A 23,539-nucleotide genomic window follows, 5' to 3' on the forward strand; every position below is an offset into this window, starting at 1 on the left:
GTCAGATTTGAGGCATGAGCCTCGACCGAGGTCATGTTATCCTATGGGAGAAACATACACTTCATAGTTATACTTGCAAACAGGTGTTGGGGTTGATCTCTTGGACTTAAGGTGCTTTGGGGTCTAGGTCTATAGAACCTGTAGCAGTTTGGTTTTATCTGCCTTGGTGTGTCCAGGTGCAGAGGTGCTGGTCGCGATGGTAACCTTGAGCACTACACAGTAAAGTCAATGGGGAAACCTGTAACAAGAAAAAGACTGCTAGTGGCAGAACCGAAAGGGGGGCTTGGCTCTTGAGGGTTTTCGAAACAAGGAAGCACTGTCGGTTGACTCGGGCTATGAAGCAGAGGTGTTATTTCCAGCAGGTCTCTTGCGTTGGAGCTCTCAATTCTTGCGTTTGACCTAATGATGGGCGCAAACGTGACAACAGGGCCACTCTAGGTGCTGACCTCAGTGATGCTCACGTTCCTCTTCAGTAGGTCAATCTTGGAAGAGTTGATGTCCGGACTGGACACTTAACAATCCTTGACTGCTGCAAGGGCTCTGGTATCCAGGGTAATGGTGCTTGAGGGTCTAGTGGCTCGAAACTCGCATGGATGATGGGGCTGACCTCTGTGAGCCACAAAGTCTTTCTCCTGGTGTGCTGCTTCCACAGTGGACCTTGTGGTCAGCAGAACGGTGTACTGGGCAAATGCAGTTGGTGCTTGCAAATTGCAGGGAAGTGGCTCCTCCACTTCAAGGGGGACGCTGACTGGTTGGCGAACTGCTGGCAGACCTCTGAGGCTTCAGCACCTCCTGAAAGATTCTGGTCTTTGCAATTGTCGGGAAAGCAGCAGGTAGGGTTTGGTGCTAATCCCAGAGCTGGTCCACAATTCTTGCATTTTCGTCTCTTGTTTGTCTGTCTTCTGTTCTCAGTAGATACATCTGAGTTCCTGGTGTCAGGGGAACCCCTGAATACTGACTTTAGGGCAGTGTAACGTAGTAGCCAATGGGCTACTTACCCCTGTGGTGACTACACCACCTATATGACCACTTCCTGGGGAGAGTGGGCATAAACCTGACCCAGAGTTCCTAGTTTCACCAGAAACAAGATGGTGAAACCCTACCTTTGTTGGTCACTTCAGGTAGCCCACCTTAAGGGTGTGACTACCCTGAGAGTGAACATGCCTCCTGACTAGCTAATTTTCCCACCTGGCCTGGTGCTAAATGGGCCTCGGGGTGGGATTCCCAGGTCTGGGGGAAAGCTGGGGTCACATATCAAGGGCAGCAGAGACTTAGAAGACTCTGGCCTTGATATGCTAAAACACTAGCCCTCCTGCTGGAGGAGGTGTGAACATCTTCCTCTGGATCAGGCATTGTATGAGACAGAGCTCTTGAGGCGGAAGCCGAGAGCAAGGATTCAATTTTTAAAAGACTACTTTTTAAATATTGTGTCTGTGATAATTCTGTCTTTTTAAAACTTATCTTACCGCTAGCTCCTCTGGTGATTGCCTCCCCGCGCAGCCGAGTCAGGCGCTGAAGCGGGTTGCAGGACAACCGCCGTGACCCTCCGGGCACCGCCCACTGACACAGGCCACGCCCCCTTCGCTATATCTAGGCTCGCTTTGTTGGCCAGCGCTTGTATGAGACAGAGCTCTTGAGGCGGAAGCCGAGAGCAAGGATTCAATTTTTAAAAGACTACTTTTTAAATATTGTGACTGTGATAATTCTGTGTTTTTAAAACTTATCTTACCGCTAGCTCCTCTGGTGATTGCCTCCCCGCGCAGCCGAGTCAGGCGCTGAAGCGGGTTGCAGGACAACCGCCGTGACCCTCCGGGCACCGCCCTCTGACACAGGCCACGCCCCCTTCGCTATATCTAGGCGCGCTTGTTGGCCAGCGCTTGTATGAGACAGAGCTCTTGAGGCGGAAACCGCGAGCAAGGATTCAATTTTTAAAAGACTACTTTTTAAATATTGTGACTGTGATAATTCTGTGTTTTTAAAACTTATCTTACCGCTAGCTCCTCTGGTGATTGCCTCCCCGCGCAGCCGAGTCAGGCGCTGAAGCGGGTTGCAGGACAACCGCCGTGACCCTCCGGGCACCGCCCACTGACAAAGGCCACGCCCCCTTCGCTATATCTAGGCTCGCTTTGTTGGCCAGCGCTTGTATGAGACAGAGCTCTTGAGGCGGAAGCCGAGAGCAAGGTTTCAATTTTTAAAAGACTACTTTTTAAATATTGTGACTGTGATAATTCTGTGTTTTTAAAACTTATCTTACCGCTAGCTCCTCTGGTGATTGCCTCCCCACGCAGCCGAGTCAGGCGCTGAAGCGGGTTGCAGGACAACCGCTGTGACCCTCCGGGCACCGCCCACTGACACAGGCCACACCCCCCTCCCTCCGATATATAAGAATGTGCTGCTTCCGGAAGCGCAGCGGACGGGCGCAGCGGGCGCGCCGGCGGTGCGCCGAAGGCGCGCCAAAAGCAAGCCCGTCTGCGCCCGTCCGCGACCAGACGGGACCAGGGGCCACTACCCCTGCCCCCCACATCACCCTGGCCAGGACGTACAGCTCGGCGGCCATCCAGAACATAGGAAATACAACTGCTGCACACTGCACACATTCCTACCCACCAGCTGAACTCCCCTCTCGCTGCCCCGGATGTAAACATCCCTTTCACAGCACTACGTTGCCAGCCACGACGCAGGAATATCATATGTATGTGCTAAATTGCCGGTCACTACCGAGGCACAGCACACAAATTGCCCTGCTATTAGAGGAGTGTAACCCGGACGCCATCTTCCTGACTGAGACATGGCTTACGTCTCATTCGGAGCCAGATATAGTTTCAGCCTTACCCTCTGGTTTTCAAATTCACAGACTAGACCGGACTAAGGGGAGAGGTGGAGGCCTGGCTATCATTCTAAAAGACAAGTATCGCTGTCGCACTACTACTGAAACTATTCCTGAGTGCGAGAGCCTAGCGTTCAGCATAGACTTCACTGCGAACAGTTCCTTCTCCGGCACTCTGATATATCGCCCCCCAGAACCGGCTAAGTTGTTTCATAGATCTCTTCCAGACATCATAGCCAATCGAATCCTGACCTCCGCCAATTACACGGTCCTAGGAGATCTTAATTTTCATTTCAATTCCCTCACAGATCACACTGCTAGGGAACTAATAGATGATCTAGCAGCCCTACAGTTAACCCAGCTGGTTACAGCCCCCACCCATGAAAAGGGTAACCTTCTTGACCCGATTTTCAGCAATTGCACCGAGTTGGTGGTGGGGCAGCCCACTCGCCTCCCATGGTCGGACCATTTTTTAGTCCCACTTACCTGGCTCACCGAGCAAGACCCCCCTACCCACTCCCCAAATCGTAACCAAGAGAAACTGGACAAAACTACCTACAGAGTCCTGGACAACTAACCTAGAACTCACCCGCCCACCCTCCTGTACAGACCCCAACCTAGCAAATAAGAACTATGAGGGTTGGATCAGGGACTCATTGGATACGATTCTCCCTCTCCGGAGATCTATACCTAAGAGGCTGCACAAATCAGCACCTTGGTTCTCAGACACCTTGAGAGATCAAAAACGCCTCTGCAGGAAACGAGAAAGAGCGTGGCGACTAGACTACCTACCTGAAAAAAAGTCCCAATACAAAGAGGCAATTAAGGCCTATAGAGACGGGGTAAGGGCGGCCCAGGCCACCTACTTTGCAGACAAAATTATGGAAGCCAAATCCAAACCCAAGGACATTTTTCACTTAATAAAAAAATGCACTAAAGTGAACACGGCTCCTCCCTTGACAAAAACACAAGAACAATGTAATGAATTAGCGGACTTCTTTCACAACAAAGTCACCCAGATCTACTCCTCCTTCCCGACAGCAGCCACTAATTCAGGAGCACCCAATCAAACTTTTTCGAGCTCCCCCACCCCCAAGACCAGCCAAATCTGGAACTCTTCCCCCCTTTAGACCTTGACACCCTTCAGCAATTGGCACGCCAAGTCAAATCTGGCTCTCCCCGCGACCCAGCTCCACCGGAGATATTGCTCCAGGCAAGCCAAGCCACCCTCCCCGTGGTTCTGGATCTACTCAACTCCTCCATCTCCTCCTGTACAGTACCCACTGGATGGAAGAGAGCCATGGTACGGGCACTGTTAAAAAAAAACCAATCTCAACCCAGAAGACCACTCCAGTTACCGCCCAATTTCACTACTCCCCTGGGTAAGTAAGGTCCTGGAGAAGTATATAAATATCCAGCTAGTACAATTCCTCGAAAACAACCTGCTCTTGGACCCAACCCAGACAGGATTCAGACCCAAGCATGGTACTGAAACCGCCTTGCTTGCGGTCACCGAAAAAAACCACGAAGGATACTAGATCAGGGAGGATCAGTGGCAGTGATCCTCCTTGACCTAAGTGCAGCCTTTGATACGGTCAGCTATGCCACCTTGCTGAACCGTCTAAGTAACATCGGTGTCACAGGTGATGCTTTAAGGTGGTTTGATTCTTTCCTGAATAACAGATCTTTTCAGATCTTTGACGGAGACACAGTATCAGCCAGAAAATCACTGAACTGTGGGGTACCGCAGGGCTCCTCCTTAAGCCCTGCGATGTTCAATGTATATATGAAACCACTGGCTGGGGTCGTCGAACCATACGGTATCAAAATCATATCATATGCTGACGATACCCAGCTAGTGGTATCACTGGCTCAAGAGGGTACCAGACATACCTCGGAAGGCTTGATGAAATGTCTAGAGGATGTCAAGGAGTGGATGACATGCTCCTCCCTAAAACTTAATGGAGACAAAACTGAGCTCATGCTCCTGGGCTCAGTATCACCAGTATCTTTCATCTCCCTATGGCCTCCGTGCTTGGGCACCCCTCCTACCCCCAAGGAAAGTGTAAAAAGCCTAGGAGTATGGCTTGACAAAAGTCTCTCCTTCTCCACTCAGGCCACCAAACTATCCGCCACGTGTTTTGGCCTACTTAGAACATTGAGGAAAGTTCTACCTCTTCTGCCAATGGAAGCCAAACAAGTGGCAGTACAAGGCCTGATTCAGTCCTGGCTAGACTCGAACAACGCCCTATACGTGGGAGCTCCCGAGATGACCTTACGAAAGCTACAGGTGGTACAGAACTGCGCAGCCCGCACCGTGGTACAGATTCCACGAACTCAGTCAGCTAGACCCGCACTAAACAGCCTACATTGGCTGCCAGTGAGGCAGAGAGTGGCATTCAAGGCATTATGTATTGCCCACCGGGCCTTCTGGAAGACAGGCCCAGCAATCAATGACAACTTAGTCACCCACTACCACCCAAAGAGAAATCTTCGATCTACGGAGGCCTTCCTGGCCGTGGTACCCAAAGTAAGGAGAGCCAGGACCGGAGGAAGGATGTTCTCCCTAAACACCTCTAAATTGTGGAACTCACTTCCCCTACAACTCCGGACTAATGCGAACCTACTCTCTTTCCGCAAACAATTGAAAACCTATCTGTTTGCAAGGTCCACCGAGCTCTAAACCCTCTCTGCAACCCCCAGTTCTGTCTTCATGCTTTAGCGCTTGGACGCCCATTGGGCAGCAATCCCGCTATACAAAAATCAATACAATACAATACAATTGTTTCTGACCTCAGAGAGCATGGGCTCTCAACTGCAGGGTGTCAGAAATCTATCTGTGGTGGCAGGCTGGACAGTGCCAATCAGCCATCACACTAAGAGACTAGTAGAATTAAGGGGGCACGTCTAAGGTGCCCTCTGGGTGCATGTGAGGACAATCCGATACAGGCATCAGTATGGATTTGTCAAGATGTGGTGTTTGGTATCCAACACCATTATTTTCAGTAAAGCCATTATTTAGCTGGGTCCCAGTGCACATCAGTCAAAAAACATCCTAACCAGTGGCAAAACTGGGGATGACCAAGTCACAAAGGGGCACTTTCCTACAGGTCGTGCTCTGTGTCAAAATCTGCTATGCACTGGCCAAGAAGCAACCTCCTGAAGGCTTGCGAGCTTATTCAACAAGAGCTAAAGCTGTGTTCACTGCATTAGCACATGGAGTCCCGGTCCTGGACATTTACCAGGCATCAACATGGACTTCCCTGCACACTTTCACCAAACATTGCTGTCTGAATGGTCAGGTTTGTAGAGATTGGCACTTCGCCTGTTTGTTCCTGCAGGACGTCCTTGTGTGAAATTGGTCCACAGACCCCCTACCGGGCAGGTATTGCTTTGGTATCTATTCAAAGATAAGGAATCTCCGGCTAGAAGTCCATCAGATTAACAAGGTACTTACCTACTGTAACGCCTTATCTGGTAGATTCCTTACCGACCCACCCATCCTTCCCATTCTGTACACAGATTTCCAGGGACAGGGCTGATTCCTTTCAGGGCCCTAGTTTTCCACACCAGTGGTCAGTGTTCTTCATGGCTCTGCGCTTCTGGCATGAAAAGTTGTGAAAAGAAACTGATGTCAGTGTGCCTAGGTGGCGCCCATATAGGTCCCATGGACGTCACTTCCGGCACAGAGGATGGCATGCAGCGGCATGCAGAGCTGTGCAACACCAGCTACCGGTGCGCAGGGGTACTACTAATGAAAAATCTTCTGGATCCAGTCTGACGTCTGGGAAATTCAAAGATATGGAATCTGCGGCTAGATATAGTCTCTACCAGATAAGGCGCTACCAAAGGTAAGTAATTTGTTCATTTGAACCCCTACACTCTTGCTAAATGCAATTTCTTTCATGGAAGGTTTCCTTCCTTGTTGCAATTACCTCACTAAAAAGAATCCGTGAGCTGCAAGCACTACACCGGATGACCTATGTATTCAGGTCACCAAAGATATGGCTGTGTTAAGCACTAATCCCACATTTTTCCAAAGGTGGTTTCCACTTTCCACATAAACTGAACAGTTGGACAGGGGCAAAAAGGGCATTACACACACTTGATTTGGCCTCAGTTCACTACCCTGACACAAAACAATCCATCTGTAAACAACTTTTTGTTGCATTTGCAAATCATCTCCTGGGGAATCCCATTTTCAATGGTGGCATTGCCAGATGGATTGTTAAGACTATACAAACATGCTGTACTAAAGCAAAGCGTACACTGCATGCAGTATCTAGGGTCATCCTGTAGGAAGAAGGGAGCTTCTATGGCCTTCTTGGGAAACATTCGTAAAGCAGACATATGTAAAGCTGCTACATGGTCAGCAACTCACATGTTCACTAGACTCTACTGTGTGGACATCAGGCCCATCAAGAGACTTTGTTTGGCCAGACTGTATTAGGAACACTGCTTTACAGTCTATGCACAGCATGTGTATGTACCGCAACATACGTACATACACATACAGAAAATGACAGTGTCATGCAAAGCTAGTGAATTTACAGCTACAAACAGATGTTTACAGGGTAAGTATCATTTCCCTTATAATACATGCAGTGTGTAGATGACTATTCACTAAAGAAGAGGTTTACAGTGTGAAATAGCACAAATCCATTATTACACTAGAGTCAATGGGCTCAGAGCTGCGACCCATAACAAGTTGTAGTCATTACGCATGACATGGAGACAGTTCCACATAGGGTCAAAATAAAAACAAGATCTTTTCAACCACACACCCTACATGGTGTAGCATGCCTCTCATGTAGGTCAGAGCTTCAGTGCCCCACATAGTGGTAGTAAGCACTATATACATGCTGCAATACAACAGTACCGGATTGGTGTCACTACAACGCATGCTTTTACATCGCATGCCTTTACAACGCGGTTTTTACCACACAGTCCATTACAACGCATAATGCTTTTAGGCGCTGGATAGTGAATTATTTAATTTACTATTCCAACTCCAGTCCCCGTGGATAGCAGGGAAGGTGTTGGATAGTAAATTAAATATATTCCCTATCCTAGAGCGCCCCCCAGCGCAATGCGTTGTAATGGTATGCGTTGTAATGGTTGCGATGTAATGGTAGTGCGTTGTAAAAAATGCGTTGTAAGTGATGTTCCCCAACAGGACCATATAGTCATGCAGTATACACCCAAAAGATTGCTGTTTTACAGTCATGTTGTATGCAGTGTAGAAAACCTGTTATGGATGCATACACAGCAGTATGCTTCAATAGTTAAGTGCTCAGTGTAAGCAAGGACATGACAAAAATCAAATACCTTCCCATGTGTTGTTTCCTACAGAATCTGCAGCCCGAATGAGCAGTGAAGGACAAGTACCTGATGTGCCACATCACTCTGCTACTAGGCAGCGATGCTTTCCCACTAGCAGTGGGAGTGGTAAGTAGGAAGTTGTGAGAGCCTGGAGCCCAGTACCTTGAGTAAACAATCATGTCTGGTTTGGTTTGCTTTGGGTTGGGCAACACTAATATCATGTTTGTGACATGTGTAGCTGTAAATACACATACCCTGCATACTCCTGCCATCTAGTGTTGGGCTCAGATGTGTTTGAAGAAGTCTTTTGGGTCACGAGGTGTAGTGGCTACTCCCTTAGCTGGTAATGCATATGGGCATCGACTCCATAATTAGAATGTTTTTTTTTCGCCGTTGGGGCTTTGCCAGTGCTCTGAGTCAACGCCATGTGCAGATCGTCATCAGGCCTCTCGAGTTCTCCGCTCCTAGTAGCCCTTCAACATGCCTTCAGTCCCTCTATGTTCTTCTCACCGTTGTGGTTCCTCCTTTGTAGTCGCATCAATTGTGTTGCCGACCCGCGCACAGTGCCTCTCCCCTCAGGGGTCACTTTCATTGAGCCGTGCACTCGAGAATGTTAAAAGCATAATGGGAAAGACACCTTTCTTGTACTGTCCACAGTGCCATTTGTGGATAGACCAGCACGCCATCAGTAACCTTTGTCTGTCCAAGGACCATAACGAGGCCTCCTGCTCCGCCTAACTCGTGTTCTGGTCGAAAAAAAAACATGCGGAATTGTCAGGACCGTTGACTCGCATGCCGTACCATGAAACAGAAATCTGACGATGATACCCGTGACATCTTCAGGGAAGGGGAGGAAGCAGTCGACTCAGAACAGGCAGCGACCTTTGGCCAAGAACCTGATTTCCCCAGATCTGCAGCCGACCGCGCCCCAACATCAGAAGACGATGGCACTGAGTACTACACTACACCAAGGTGCTCTCTGCCGCTCGGGGAGTTGGGCGTTAAGCCTGCATTTGGAGACACTGCCTTCTGGGCTGCCATTGCCTTCCAGTCATGGCGTCACCGACCTAAGGCTTTGGAGCTCACTCAGGCTCCGGCACCGAGCCTGGCGCCTAAGTCCAGGCCTACCTCAACACAGACAGTTCCCACTGTGCCATCTGGTGGATCGACACCGACTCCAAAGGACTCTTTGGATACGAAACATGGATTGACATCGAAAGCAGCCTCGTAGCAGAAACAGACCTTGGTGTCCAGTCTCCCATCTAAGGCACACTCCAACAGCCAGCAGCTTTACAGTGCCTTCAGGAGGAATTGAACTCTCAGCAGCGAAGGTTGTTTGTTCACCCTCACAAGGGCAAGATTATTGCTAAGCCCCTGCCACAAGAGCAGCAGACTCTCCCTAGCAAGAGGCAGCTCACCTTTGAGGTGCAACTGGAGTTGGAGCCTCCAAAGCAGAAAAAGTGACATGATGGAGGCACTAGTCTGCTGCCCATCTCTTCCTCTTCCTCCCCCTCCCCCCCTTGCCACTGTCTGCCTCCATCACCTCAGGGACTCTTGCTCTCTTCCCCACAAGGGTCCACTTATTCATCCTATGCAGAGGGAAGCACTCCATCCTTAGATCCATAGGATTTCCAGTATGAGCAGAATGGGTTGTCGCTCCCACCCCCAGGCCCAACAACCCTGACCTGTACCCTGCCAAACCCTCCCCTCCTGACAAGACCACCTCATACCATGAGGTTATTCATAGAGCAACAACCTTGCACCGGGTGGATCTACACTCCCTACCTGAAGAGCAGGACTTCTTTCTGGAAACTCTCTCCCTTACTCAGCGTGCCACCCAATTACTGCCAATGCTTAAGGACTTGCTTAAGCCAATACAGGAGGTATTTAAGGACCCAGTGAAACCCAGAATTATCACCATGACGGTTGACAAGAAAATATAAGCCCTCACCCTCTGACCCACCCTACATTAGAGTCCTGCTGCAACCGGACTCGCTGGTGGTACATGCTACCTGAAAATGACACACAGGGCACTGGGGCGCCCCACCCCAGTTAAAGAAAGTGAAAAGATTGATGCAGTGGGGAAAACAGTTCCCTCACAATCTGTGATTCATTTGCACATCACCAATTCTGTAGGGCTGTTGGCAAGGAATGACTGTGCCCAGTGGGACGAAATGGGGAGCTCATTGTAAGAAACTGGCTCTATATACAATACACCAAAATGAGATATAGTGTGTTTAGAGTCCAAGTGTCCCAAGAGGTAGGCAGAGATTAAAGTTAGATTGAACCTTACTCTCTAATAGTGGTAGCTTGGTCAAGCAGTAAGGCAATATCAGAGGACAGTGTTAAGCATTTGATGTACACACTCAGTCAGCAAATGAATTCACACACTTAATAACTGAACTCTAGGCCAATTGTTTTTGTATAAACAATATACTGTTGTTTATTTTTACAACCAAGCAGACCTGGTACAGGTAAGCATTAAATACTTTTCAGTAATAAGTTACTGGATATAGAACAGTTTGAAAATGCACTAGGAATTGTACTTTGTTTGATTTACAGGGGAGCAGTAGTATGCAACACTTAGCAAATACAGTACATTGGAATGAATAGGCCTTTTCAATAAATTGCCTGTAAGTTACTTTTACGTTACTTTTTCTAACTCAGTGCTGGATGCCTAGATTTAGCACTGGGACATTTCCTGTAAACAGTTGAGTAAATGCGTTTTTATTATTCAGGCGATTTTTAAAGAATATCTTTAGTTTTCAAAACTCCACACTTAGTCGTTTTTTGGAGGGAAAATTGTCAGTGTTATCCTATGGAGCAAAAACATGTTATTGGTTTGCAGGTAAGTAAAGGACTGTGAGAGTTAAGGTTCTGGGATTAGACTCAGGGGTCTCCCAGGGTCAGTGATGCACTGGAATTGCACCCTCAGTGGCACTAGGGCGGCCGGGTGCAGAGTGTTGAGGCCCGATGTTATCCTACAGAGGAAAGTGGGTCTCCGGTCGGTGGCTGCTGGCATGCAGGCCACGAGGTTGTGGGAGCAAAGTTCCTAGGGTTTAGCTCAGAGCAAGTTGGGGACCAAAGTAGCACCAAAGGTGCACCCTCGGCGGCACTAGGGCGGCCGGGTGCAGGGTGCTGTTTGAGGTCGGGTGCCATGTTATTTCCAATGGAGAACCTCCAGGACAAAGAAACACAGCAGGCTCGGGACGAAGATCTTCTGGGTGCGACCATCACTTTGAGGGGTAAGTTGGGATGTCGTTGGTTGGTTAGGCACCGTTGGTTTGGGCCTTGAAACATTTGTCAGTGAGATGGCTTACGTTCAGTGACTGTCACTATGATAATGGTTCCCTGTGTCTCACCTTCTAATCACTTTTGGTGGTCAAACATTAAGAGAAGGAGGGCAGCCGGTCTATTAGTTCATCCTTTTTAGCCGGAGTGCATCTGGGTAGACTGTGAAATGACAAACAACACCATCTCTGTATGTTTATCTATTGGGGGTATCTAGTGTCTTAAAGTGCCTCATTAACCCACATCCTGATCGGGCTATCACTCTTATTCTATATTTTTGTACCACAAGAAGCGGTACGATATCCGGTACGCAATTAAAATTCTCGTACTCCCTGTCTCATTGTAACTTTTACTCAGTGCTAAATCATTGAGTTCTAAGCTACATTCGTCTATATATACATGCATACATCAGAAGTAAGCGCATTGCGCCCAATATGTATGTATGACTCCCGCCCATTAGTTGATAAGATGGAGGTAGAGGAAAAACTCTCTATTTTTATATTTCCATAAATTCTTATGAATTTGTATCTATAAATTCCGTAAGGGAAAAAGAGTACAAAAAGCCCAATATCAGAACCCCTGCCATGACTCTGAAGTCTCCTTACCTTTATAGCTCTGGAGACCACGCATGCTCCAGCGATTCCCTTCGTTTTGTCTGCAATTGTTATCAAGACGCCAATAACGCTGGCCGTTGTTATGGCTTGTCTTATCTAATTGGATGGACGCTTTTGGATGACGTCTAAGGACGACCTTCCACCTAGATCTAATAATGTGTGCTCCATTCCGTAAGAATTATGCCGCCATCTTGGAGTGGAGCCCTCCTCTGTTCAGATCGTATTCAAGACCAGCATTTTGCCAGGCTCAGTGTTATCATGTTTTTTATTCGCTCCGTTTTCCGTTGGATTCGCACACAAGGCCATGGGGCGTCGGGTGAAGGGGTGCCTTGGGACGTCAGATTTTCTTACCCGCTCCGGTTGCGGTAGGGGGGGTCCTCTGGATTGAGGCTGCAGGTTTAGTCTCTTAGGGTTTAGCTCAGGGCATGTTGGGGACCAAAGTAGCACCAAAGGTGCACCCTCAGCAGCACTGGGGCGGCTGGGTGCAGGGTGCTGTTTTGAGGTCGGGTGCCCTGTTGTTTCCAATAGAGAACCCCCAGGACAAAGAAACACTGCAGGCTCGGGACGAGGATCTTCTGGGTGCGACCACCACTTCGAGGGGTAAGTTGGGATGTCGTGGGTTGGTTAGGCAACGTTGGTTTGGGTACACAAGGTTGTGGGATTTTCTTACCCGCTCTGGTCGCGGTAGGGGGGTCGTCTGGATTGAGGCTGCAGGTGTCGTCTGGCGGCTTGGGGCAGATCAGGGGTCGACGGATCTCGGGTCAGGTTTGCCGGGGGAAACCTCCTCGTGGTGTTTTTCCACTCGAGCTCGGGCCAGGTTCGGTGGGTGCAGAGTAAGCTGGTTTTGTGGGCGTCGTCCTCTTTGTCCTTCTTATCTTCTTTTCTTGTCGTTTCTGGATCTGAGGAAGGAAGGTTCAGGGTGCCCCCTAAATACTAAATTTAGGGGCGTTACAGGTAGGTAAAGGGCAGGGAACAATAGGGTCCCTTCCCTGGGGTGGGTACACCCTCTATTCTCCCACTCTCCAGTGGGAAGCGGGCAGGAGCCTGTCCCTGGTTGGCTGGGTCCCCCCATCCTCAAGATGGCGGGGAATCGAGGTTGTGCTTCACCTCGCCTCCACCACCTTAGGGGTGGAGTTGGCAGAGGTAGGCACACCTCTCTTCCTCACTTGTTTTTCCCGGCGGTTTTCCCGCCCAAAATGGGGGGTAGAACCAGTGGGGACTAGTTGCTGAAAGCAGCAAATGGTCTGGAGAGGCTCACAAAGGCGGCATGCCTTTGAAGCGTTTTCCTTCGTGAACCCTGCCCATCCTGGGGGGGAGGCTTGGCACCTCGTCCCAGGCTGTGCGTTGTTTCAGGTCTCGACCCAGTGGTCCAGAAACATGTCTGGTGGTGGCAGCCACTCAGTCAGGCCACTAGAGGTTGGTCGAGTTTCAGGGGGCATCTCTAAGATGCCCTCTAAGGTACATTTTACATTAAATCCCACACTGGCATCAGTGTGGGTTTAATGTGCTGAGAAGTTTGATACCAAACTTCGCAGTCTTCAGTGTAGCCATTATGGTGTTGTGGAGTTCGTAATGACAAACTCCCAGCACCATATACTCTTAATCCAACGATCCAACAGAAGGTTCAGCTCCTAGCAAAGTACCTTTCAGGGCTGGATAACAACTTAGCAGACCTGCTCTGCTGGATGCAACAGCAAGTCCAAGAATGAGAACTCCACCCAAAAGTCCTGCTCCCCTATTTTCAGCGTTGGGTGGTTCTCGACATAGATCTGTTTTCAACTGCTGAAAACGCCAAATGCCAAAGCTTTCCCTCCAGGTTTCTACAACCATCTGTCCATGGGCAATGCACTGTGGATAATTTGTTAAGGGGCATTTAACTACGCTTTTTCGTCTCTCATACTGTTTCCGTACTTAATTCAAAAGCTTCAGCAAACCTCCCTCTCCCTAATACTAGTGTCTCCCATGTGTGCCAGGGAACCTTGATTCATAACTCTCCTTGAGTTGTTGGTAGTCCCTCACAAGAAGCTCCCCAGCAGGCCGGATTGTCTCATGTAACACCAGGATAACTACCCTCAGACATCCCGACCCCAGACAGCTCAATCTGAGCTTGGTTATCTTAAATTGTCCTGTGAGTGTATGGTCATCCTCAGGGAGGCCAGAACCCCACTACTGGGCCTGCTATGCAGCAAAGTGGAAGAGGCTTCTCCAACACTGTCTACCCAAACACATTGACCCACTGAAACCAACAGCGCCAGACATTGTTTGTTACCTGTTGCACTTGCAATGCTCAAGCCTGGCTTACACATCCATTTGTTTACATTTTGCTGCAGTTGCAGCACACTTACAAAACAGGTAGCACTCCTCTCTGATCAGAATTCCTGTTATTAAAACTGTCATGGAAGGACTCAAGAGGGTTATCCCTCCAGGATCCCCTCAGTCTCATTCTGGAATCTCAGTGTAGTCCTCAATATATTCATGCCCCCCTCCCCCCTTTTAAGCCCTTTCCTTCTTAACATCTATCATTTTTATGCTGGAGTGTGGCCTTCTTAGTTGCCATCACTTCCTTTAGACGTGTAAGAAAGATTTAAGCGCTCACATTAAAGAAACCTTTTTTTAAGGTTCACATTGACAGAGTAGTCCTTAGAACTAATCTAACATTTATATTGAAGGTGATCTCTTATTCCCAACTTAACCAGACAATTGAACTACCAGTGTACTTCCTGCACCCAAAATCAGTAGCAGAAAGAGCACTTCACACAATAGACGTAAAGAGGGCTCTAGTGTACTACATTGATACGACAAAACCATTGTGTAAAATGCAACAGTTGTCTGTAGCTTTTTCAAAACCACACAAGGGCAGTGCCATTTCAAAATCACAGATAGCTCACTTGCTTGTCATGTGTATTTAGACCTGTTATATCATGGCCAAAAAGTAGCTCCCTACTCCCCCAAGACCGCATTCTAATCGTAAAAAAGCAGCCTCAGTGGCTTTCTTAAGCAACATTCCAGTGGCTGATACCTGTAAAGCAGCCACCTGTTCCACACCTCACGTTCACCAAACATTATTGTATGGATGTTTTAGCGAGAAAGCAGGCCCAACTGGGTTAAGCAGTCCGGCATATACTTTTTCAATGTTCTGCAACATCCTCTGGCATGCCACTGCCTTAATGGAGTTACTGTTTTACATTCCATGCAGTGTATGGGTAGCTAGAGCTACTCATAACATGAATGAAAAATGTAACTTATCCTGTAAGCATCTGTTCATGTCCTGTAGAGCTGTAGATTCACATGCAACCCCGCCCTCCACGGCAGCCTTTGGTTGTTGCGGATATCCCTTTCCTCTTTAACTTTTCTTTTCTATTGCATGGATAACTTTATGCACTATCATGATCTATCTCCATCCTCACCCGCCATGCAGGAAAACTAACTAACTATGGAGTCGATGCCCATGTGAAATTCCAGCTAAGGGAGAAGTCACTACACCTTGTGACTTGAAAAACTTATTGAAACAAAAACAGTTGTACACGTCCAGGCCCAACGTTAGATGGCAGAACTATGCAGAGCAAATGAATCTACAGCACTAAATGCCACAAACAAATGCTTACAGGGTAAGCAACATTTTGCTTCTTATGACAGAGTTTAATTGTACTGATGAGCTATTAAAATGCTTTTTTCCCACCCCACACCTGTTTCTGATGTTTATCTAAGCTGTCAGTCTATCCTTCCTCTGTGCTCATGAGTTCTGTTGCTATGTCATATTACTGTGCTGTCTTAGTTCACAGTGCCACTATCATCATTTGTACTGAAGCTCTGTCCTTCTAATGGTCAATGTTTGTACATGCTGTCTTCCTTCCGTGCTTCTTGAGACTGACCTGGTCTTTCCTCCGCATGCAGGTGCTATCCTTCCTCTGTGTAGTGGTTGCACATGCTGCTGTTGTGTCTTTTATTTGTGCTGGGCTGGAGCATGCATTTGTTCTGTCATTCCTTTTGCAGTATTCATCCACACTGTCGCTCTCTTCTCATGTTTGATGTGCTGTACACTGTGGCCTTGTCCTTCTGTGGAACACATCTGCACCCTGTGTCATTGGCTCTTGCATGCTGTCATCATGCCCTTCTTACACAAATCAACTTTGTTCCCAGAGCACTACTCTAGTATTAAATCAGATTTAGCCTTGACTCTGTATGACATTCTCTATCCTAACATGGCTTAATTTCCTTTTAGAAGGCGTGGATGAAGAGCTGAAACGGGTCCTGCAGCTGCGCTACAATCAGTGCTGAACCATTTTCCTACATCACATCCAAGCATCACACTTGGACCTATTATTAGTGATGTTTTTTTACTACATGGACACAGGAGCTCGGTGTGTCTTTCTACTTTTCTTCCATTGAGACCCCACTTGTTTGAAAAGGACTCTGGCTCTCTGGATTTGCCTTGGTGTGCCTGTGTGGCTTCCGGTGTGCTGGACAAACCCAAGGACCACAGAACAGGCATAAGTGGATCTTGAACTCAGGAAAAGTTTGTTGTTGCATGATTTCTCATTTCAGTGTCAGAAACTACCAAAAAATCATGGTCATACAACTGAGGTCATGGTTTTAACTTAACCCCTTCGACGCTCATGACGAGCTCAGCTCGTCATGAGGTACACCTCTCGTACACTCATGCCAAGCTGAGCTCGTCATGAACAATGGGTTTTACAGATTTTCAGCGCAGGGGGGGAAAATCATAAGAGTTGATGGTGTTAAAGTTGTTACTTTAATGAGCCCAAACTTGAGATATGGGTATCATGCCAGTCTCACACCGCCGATACACCAGAGGAATCATTTATTGGAAAGCATCCGCAAATACATCTGCCCAACCCTGCAACAACTCTTTTTACTCAAAACGATGTAAGCTTTAAACCAACTCCAAACCAGAGAGATACTAGCTAACTCTGCATCTGTATTGAAAAACAACAGACCGGAAACTAACAGGGACACATATCAAGTGGGCTGAAATCTGATCAGTATTTTTTAGGTGCCAGGACCAGGAAGGACCAGCATATGTTATCTCGGAAACAAGCGTTTGATTGTAACCACTGACCTAACCACCTGTGCCAAACTCATTCACAGGTGGCCCACAATGGACACATTCTGTCAACAACCAGCTGGAACTTTGTGATCCGGTAACTCAAACCCTGTTCCTAACCAGGGACTCAACTTCACCATTGTTCTGCAATGAGTCCAGATTGATGGGCCATGTGTACATGGCTTAGGCAGTCATGTTGCACCATCGAAGCTTAAATAACCAGATGAATGTGGGTTGACATTGCACCAATGAATTATGCCTCTTCAGTCCAGTGACTAGTTCCAACCCCGTTATCTACAGTTACGAATAAAAGGAATACTTAAAGAAGAAACCTGACTTTGGATATTCTTGGGAGAACAATTGAATCTTTTTTGTGAACATATGCATATTAAGCATTTACATTGTGTCAATTAATTGTTCGGGTGTGCAGGGTCAACTTGTGTAATTTTATGTGTAAAACAAAAAGGATTTTTTGTTTTATGTTTTTGGGATTTAGGGGACTGTATCCCAGACCATCTGCACCCACACGTATGCATACATTAGGAACTTGGTCACCGGTGCGGGCATAATAGCCTCAATCCTCTTTTTGCTTGAACCCCTTTCATTTACCTGTTTGCACAGACTTTGTTTTGTGTTTCGTGTGGACCCAGTCACTTTATTCTGCCAAGCTCTGTCTCTCAGATGCTGGAACATGCTTTTAATTATCCTCGTAATGAGGAACCAAAGTCATGCCTTCCTCCATTGACCTGCTTTTCAACTTACAAATTATTGAAACGGCTTGCCTGGTGTCTTATGTCACGCAATCATACACCTGTTATTAACATGTAGCAGAGAGTCAGGTGGCAGGCATTACTATTTCCAAAAAATATAGGAAAAAAAAGGAGTATGACAGTGGGTATACATAGGGTGCCCCAAACATTGTTCCTGTTGTCGCCCCCACCCTCTGATGGTTTCCGTAACAACCTGTTTTGACTTTGTTATAAATTAAGGAAGTGTCTCAGCTGGAGGTTGTGGCAGAGGGTAAGCGAAGGGTATTCTTTACTGTGGGAATCAGAACTTGCTAGTCCAAGACCTACTGTAACTTCTTTGTCTGCATAAAGAAGGATTTGGTACCTCATGAAGAACAAGTTCCTAAGATTAGATATTTTCCATGAAGGTCTAGAAAGATCAGGGTCTGATACTTTACAGCCTTTAAATCTGTAAAGGAGCAAATGGGAATGACGAGATGATGTAAAAGCAAAAACAAAAAACAAGATGAAGGCATGAATGAAGAAGTCAGAGGTTGGGTATGATTTTATAGAAAGGGAGACATGTAGATGGCTACCGTGGCCAGGAGAGAACATGTTGGAAGACAAGTGGCATGGTGTATGACACATCAGAGAGAGATAAATACAACGATACCTGAAGGGAAACCGATTGTAAGATTAATAGAGGGTTTAGAGCGGACAGGTGTGTGCGCTTGGCAGAGTGAGAAAGGGACCATAGTGCATTGCCATGTTTGTTAACTTCACAGCCTTTTTCAGTGGCCAAAATATGCACAGCCTCCAGATAAAGAGTTAGATATGTTGCATTTGCCTTAAAAGATCACTCAACTTCGAAAGCTCATGACACGCCTGGGCCATATGTCACCGCATCATCTAACTGTGTACAGCTCAATTTATAGTGCCTTAAATCATTATGCATATTTTCTTTGCCAACAAACTTTATCTCACTTGCTCCGATCTACTTATCTTCTTTTCAGTCACAAACCTGTACTGTTGGATTTTTTTTTTAGGAGGAAAAGTTGGCATGAATAACTGGCATCTGGTTCCGTACCTTAGAATATCCCCAGGCGTCAGATTGGAACCGGATGATTTTTGAGCAGTACCCCTGTGCCTCGGTAGCTGGGGTTGTGTGGCTCCACATTGGCGTCAGCTTCCGTGCTGGAAGTGACATGCAAGGTACTTATAAAGGCGCCACCCTGCTGCGCTGACGTCCGTTCTTTCATTTCCGTGCCAGAAAGCACTGATCTGGCCAGAGCTACCCTCATTCATTTTTAAACTGTCTTTTTGAGACCTTTTGTCTACAGTTTTTGAGAGTTTTTCTCTCCTGGTACTCCAGACCTCATGCTTCTTCAGAGCCTGAGCCTGCTCTGCACTTCCCTGACCTTCTGGGAGCGGGAGCAAAGACAGCCTAGATCAAATAATTTTTTGAGGACTTGAACCTCATATTTGGGTGACTCAGCTTCTCTGGAGTGCCTTTGGGCTTCCAACAAGTTTGGGAGGGGCCCCCACTAGATCCCCATCGGCAGCTTCGCCAGTCAGGCCTCTTGGATCGCTTGCTGGCTCTAGAGAGGAGCAACCAGCAAGACTGAGACCTTTCTCATCGCCTGCTCCAGAGCTCAAGCCCCACAGTGGAACCATCTCCATCCTCATTCCAGACTCTGAGACAGAGCTGGATGGGCGTCACCGACACTAGTTCTGGTACCAATCGGACCATGCTCTCCGGAGTGGAGCCAGCGTCTTTTACTCTTGATAGGCCTGGAGAGGGGGAGGAATGGGAGGGGTCTTAGGACCCTTATGGTTACCAACATCCCTTAGATGAGGAGGACAGTGGGCGAGGCACTTCGCATGACACTGGCTTGGTCTCTCCTACTACCATGGCTAAGTAGGATGGAGCCTCTTTTTCTATGCTGGTGTGTAGAGCGGCTAGGTCTTGGACCTTAACCTACCCTCAGTGGCGGTCAAGACAAACGTCTTGACCAAGGTGCTTCAGTTGGTATTCGGCTCCTCCGAACCTTTACTCACATTTAATGAAGCTCCACATATAGGTCCCTGTCCAAAGGACAATTGCCTGCTGCCATCATCCCACCCCAGTTTCCCTGCCCAGTACGCCACCCTGATAGATTGGTGGTCGAAGCCTCCACTTCTAGGATCAATCCATTGAATTCCCTACCACTCCACCTGATAGGTAATCCAAATAGCTGGATACCTTTGTAAAGAGGATGTTCTCTTCCACCAGCCTTGAACTGTGATTGGTGAATACTGCATGCCTTTTGGTTAGATATTCCCATACTATCTGGGATTCAGTTGCCCAAGTGCCGCCCATGATCTCGGAGGAGGCCCGAGTCTTACTATCCCAAGCTAAGCTGACAGGAGAGTCACAGCAAAGTTCACCATATGAGGTGGACACAACCGACTCGCTGGATAGAGCGATTTCATCGTTAGTAGCCCTGCGGCACAGTGCTTGGCTGAGGACGTCTTTTCAGGGGATCTCCAAGCCTTGCTTATCAAAATTCCTTTTGATGGCTGGAGAGCTTTAACCCCTTGTATGCTCATGACGGAGCCGCTCCGTCATGAGCATCGGCTGAGTTGTGCTCATGACGGAGCGGTTCCGTCATGGCCCTGCCGCCACGCCTGCGCGGCGCTGATTTCGCGCCTGGGCGTCGCGTTCTATTAAGCGGGCGGGGCCATGACGGAACCGCTCCGTCATGAGCACAGCGCAACCGCGGCTCATGACGTTTATGGCCCCTCATCACACCTAGTCCGCCTTTATCCCATTTAATAGCCTTGAAAGAGGTCACCAACTACATCCATACCCTCCAGTCGCCATGGCCAACAGGCTTCCCAGCCTTTTCATGGCCAAAGATGCGAGGGTCCTGAACCACATGAGGCAGGCAGTCAGAGGTCGGGTCAGTCCAGAACCTCCTGGGAGCTGCAGCCTCCAAAGTCCTTCAGTTTGCCCTTTGACCATTATGGGCATCCATTGACGGGCAAGATATGCTATCACCTGCTGCACTGGAGGGCAGTATCATCAGACCGTTGGGTTTTGCAAATTGCCCAAAGGGGCTACTCCCTCCCCTTCGTGACTACCCCTCTAACCATACCACCCACTTACGACTGTCTGACGTAGGACAACCTCTCCTTTCTACGTCAGGAATTGCTGACTCTCTTGGCCAAGGGAGCCGTAGAGAGGGTGCCAGCATCCGAAGTAGGCCATGATTGCTATTCCTGCTACTTTCTAGTACCAGAAGAAGAATGGACGGCTTCATCCCATCCTCGATCTGGTCCTTCTTAACTTCTTCATGAAGAAGATGAAATTCAAGATGCTCACGCTCGCCCAAGTGTTGTCTGCCCTGGGAGACTGGATGGTAGCGTTGAACCTGTAGGATGCGTATCCCCATATTTTCCACATCCCTGTCCTGCTGGCCCACTGACGTAATTTGCGGTGGCCCACAAGCACTTTCAGTTCGCTGTGCTCCCCTCCGGCCTTACCAGCACCCCTTGGGTGATGGCGGTGGTGGCAGCCCAACTGCGTCGGTCAGGGATTTCAGCCTTCCCTAACCCCACCCCCAGTTTGTTGAAGGCGGGCTCGCCCCAGTCACTCGTCTCCCACCTTTAGATTATGGTGAACTACCTGCACTCACTAGGGTTCCTATCAACGTGCCAAAGTCACACCTGACTCCTTCTCAGATGCTCCCTTTCAGCTGAGCTGATCTGGACACTACAGTTTCGGACCTGTCCTCCCGAACGGCAAGCTCAGGATATTCAGGCTATGATACCGATATTTCAGCCTCTATCCTGGATTTCAGTGGCACTAACTAAGGCTGTTGGTCCTCATGGCATCCTGCTGGTGACACATGCCTACAGGCATATGTGGGCTCTGTAGTGGGACCTGAAGGTCCAGTGGAAGCAGCATCAGGGGAATCTCTCCGACATGGTTCCAGATCTTGGAGGGAACTGCAAAGTATCTGCAGTCATGACGATTGGTTCAGTGGCAGACCCCAATCCCTTCCCCAACCAGACGTGACTGTAGTGACAGATGTGTCTCTTCTGGCATGACGCAGCCATCTGGGGGAGGTGGAGAACTGAGTACTCTGGTGTCTGGTAGAGTCCAAGCTCCACATAAACCTGCTGTAGCTTTGGGTGATCCGATTGGCATTAAAAGCCTTTTTTCCTTCGATCAAGGAAAGGCTGGTGCAGGTGCTCATGGACAACACCACCTCCATTTGGTACTGCAACAAACAGGGCTCAGTGGGGTTGTGCACCCTCTGTCAAGAGGCCCTGCGCCTCTGATCTGATCTGATTTGATTGAATTTTCCCAGGCCTCAGACCAGATCCAGAAGATTTTTTGTGTGCATTACTCCTTTGTGCGGGTAAGTGGCGTTGATCGGCTTTGCGTCCGTCGTCCGCACCGGAAGGGACGTTGCAGTACCTCTATAGGTACCACCCAGGTGAGCTATGCAAAAAGCACAGATGATGAACGGAATGCTAAACAATGCAGAAATTCACCCACCAGTCAAGATCTGACATCAGTTCTCTTTTTTCTGCACCAGCCAGTGCTGATATAGAGAAGAGCTACTCCGGCCAGGTCCAGAAGTCGGAGGAAACTGCGAATGATCTGAAGTAGTGGCTAACAAACCCTGATTGGGTCAGAGCCAGACCCCTCTCCCTTACCCAACCAGATGGGATAGTAGTGTCCAATACGTCACTTCTGGGATGGGGCGGCCATCTGGGAGACGTGGACATAAGAGGACTCTGGTCTCTGGCAGAATACAAACTCCATATCCTCCTGCTGGAGCTCTGTGCAATCCAACTGGTAGTGAAAGCCTTTCTACCCTCCATCAGAAAAAAGGATTGCTCAAGTGTTCACAGACAACACCACCACCATTTGGTACTGCAACAAAACGGGGCGGGGTCTTGGACCCTTTGTCAAGAGGCCCTGCACCTCTGGACGTGGCTGGAACAGCAGGGCATATCCCTGGTGGTTAAACACCTTGGTTAGATCTGTTCACCTCCGCTGAGAACATGCAATGTCAGCAGTTTTGCGTGCTGGAGTTTCCACTGCGGCTCTTTTTCAGTGACGCTTTTTGCCTTGAGTGGAGCTCAGGCCTCCTTTAGGCCTTTTTGCATATACCACTACTGTTCAGGGTTCTCAAGAAGATCAGGAATGGCTGGGTGTAGGAAGCTGGAATTTTGTTGCTGTTTTCCCCCCACCTTTTTCCCCCTTTAGAACTACTAGATGCTGGTTTTCGACTCAGACAGTGCAGTGAGGCCTGTTAACCAAGCCTGTACTTTTTTACCCTACAAGTAAAGTCTTATCGTGACCCAGTTGGCATGGGCTTTAGCACCCTTGCAAGTCCCTAGTAAATGGTACCCCTGGTGGCTTGGGCTTGGGCATGGGCATGGGCATTAAAGAGGGCCGCTAAGGGCTGCAGCATGCCTTATGCCACCCTAAGGGATCCTGTGTGAAAGTGTCCTCCTTTGATATGGTCACCTTCACTTTTTGCTTGGTATCTGATGCAATTTTGACAGAATTGCACTGGGTTCCTGCTATCCAGGTCCCCAATGCCAGAACTCTTTTCCTACATACAACTGTGCAGTTGTTCCCCAATTGGCATGATCTCTGGCACCCCTGTAAGTCCCTACTTAATGGTACCCC

The 23,539-nt window shown here is 48.3% G+C and overlaps 1 protein-coding gene across 5 annotated transcripts in view; it reads left to right on the forward strand.

Annotated features, from left to right (window-relative positions):
* STAP2 (signal transducing adaptor family member 2) overlaps positions 1-17,447 on the forward strand; it is a 285,839-nt gene extending 268,392 nt beyond the window's left edge. For 3 of the 5 annotated variants that reach the window (XM_086947078.1, XM_086947076.1, XM_086947079.1), the window contains 2 exons: positions 8,180-8,275; positions 16,277-17,440. In XM_086947078.1, the coding sequence (XP_086803204.1) occupies positions 8,180-8,275; positions 16,277-16,332 (152 nt within the window). In that variant the 3' untranslated portion in view covers positions 16,333-17,440. Of the gene's footprint in view, positions 1-8,179; positions 8,276-16,276 lie in introns of all 5 variants that reach the window. The other 2 variants (XM_086947075.1, XM_086947077.1) reach the window with 2 other exon arrangements.
* The last annotated feature ends 6,092 nt before the right edge of the window (positions 17,448-23,539 follow it).

Source organism: Lissotriton vulgaris, chromosome 12 (assembly GCF_964263255.1).
Source record: "Lissotriton vulgaris chromosome 12, aLisVul1.2, whole genome shotgun sequence".
Taxonomy (NCBI): domain Eukaryota; kingdom Metazoa; phylum Chordata; class Amphibia; order Caudata; family Salamandridae; genus Lissotriton; species Lissotriton vulgaris.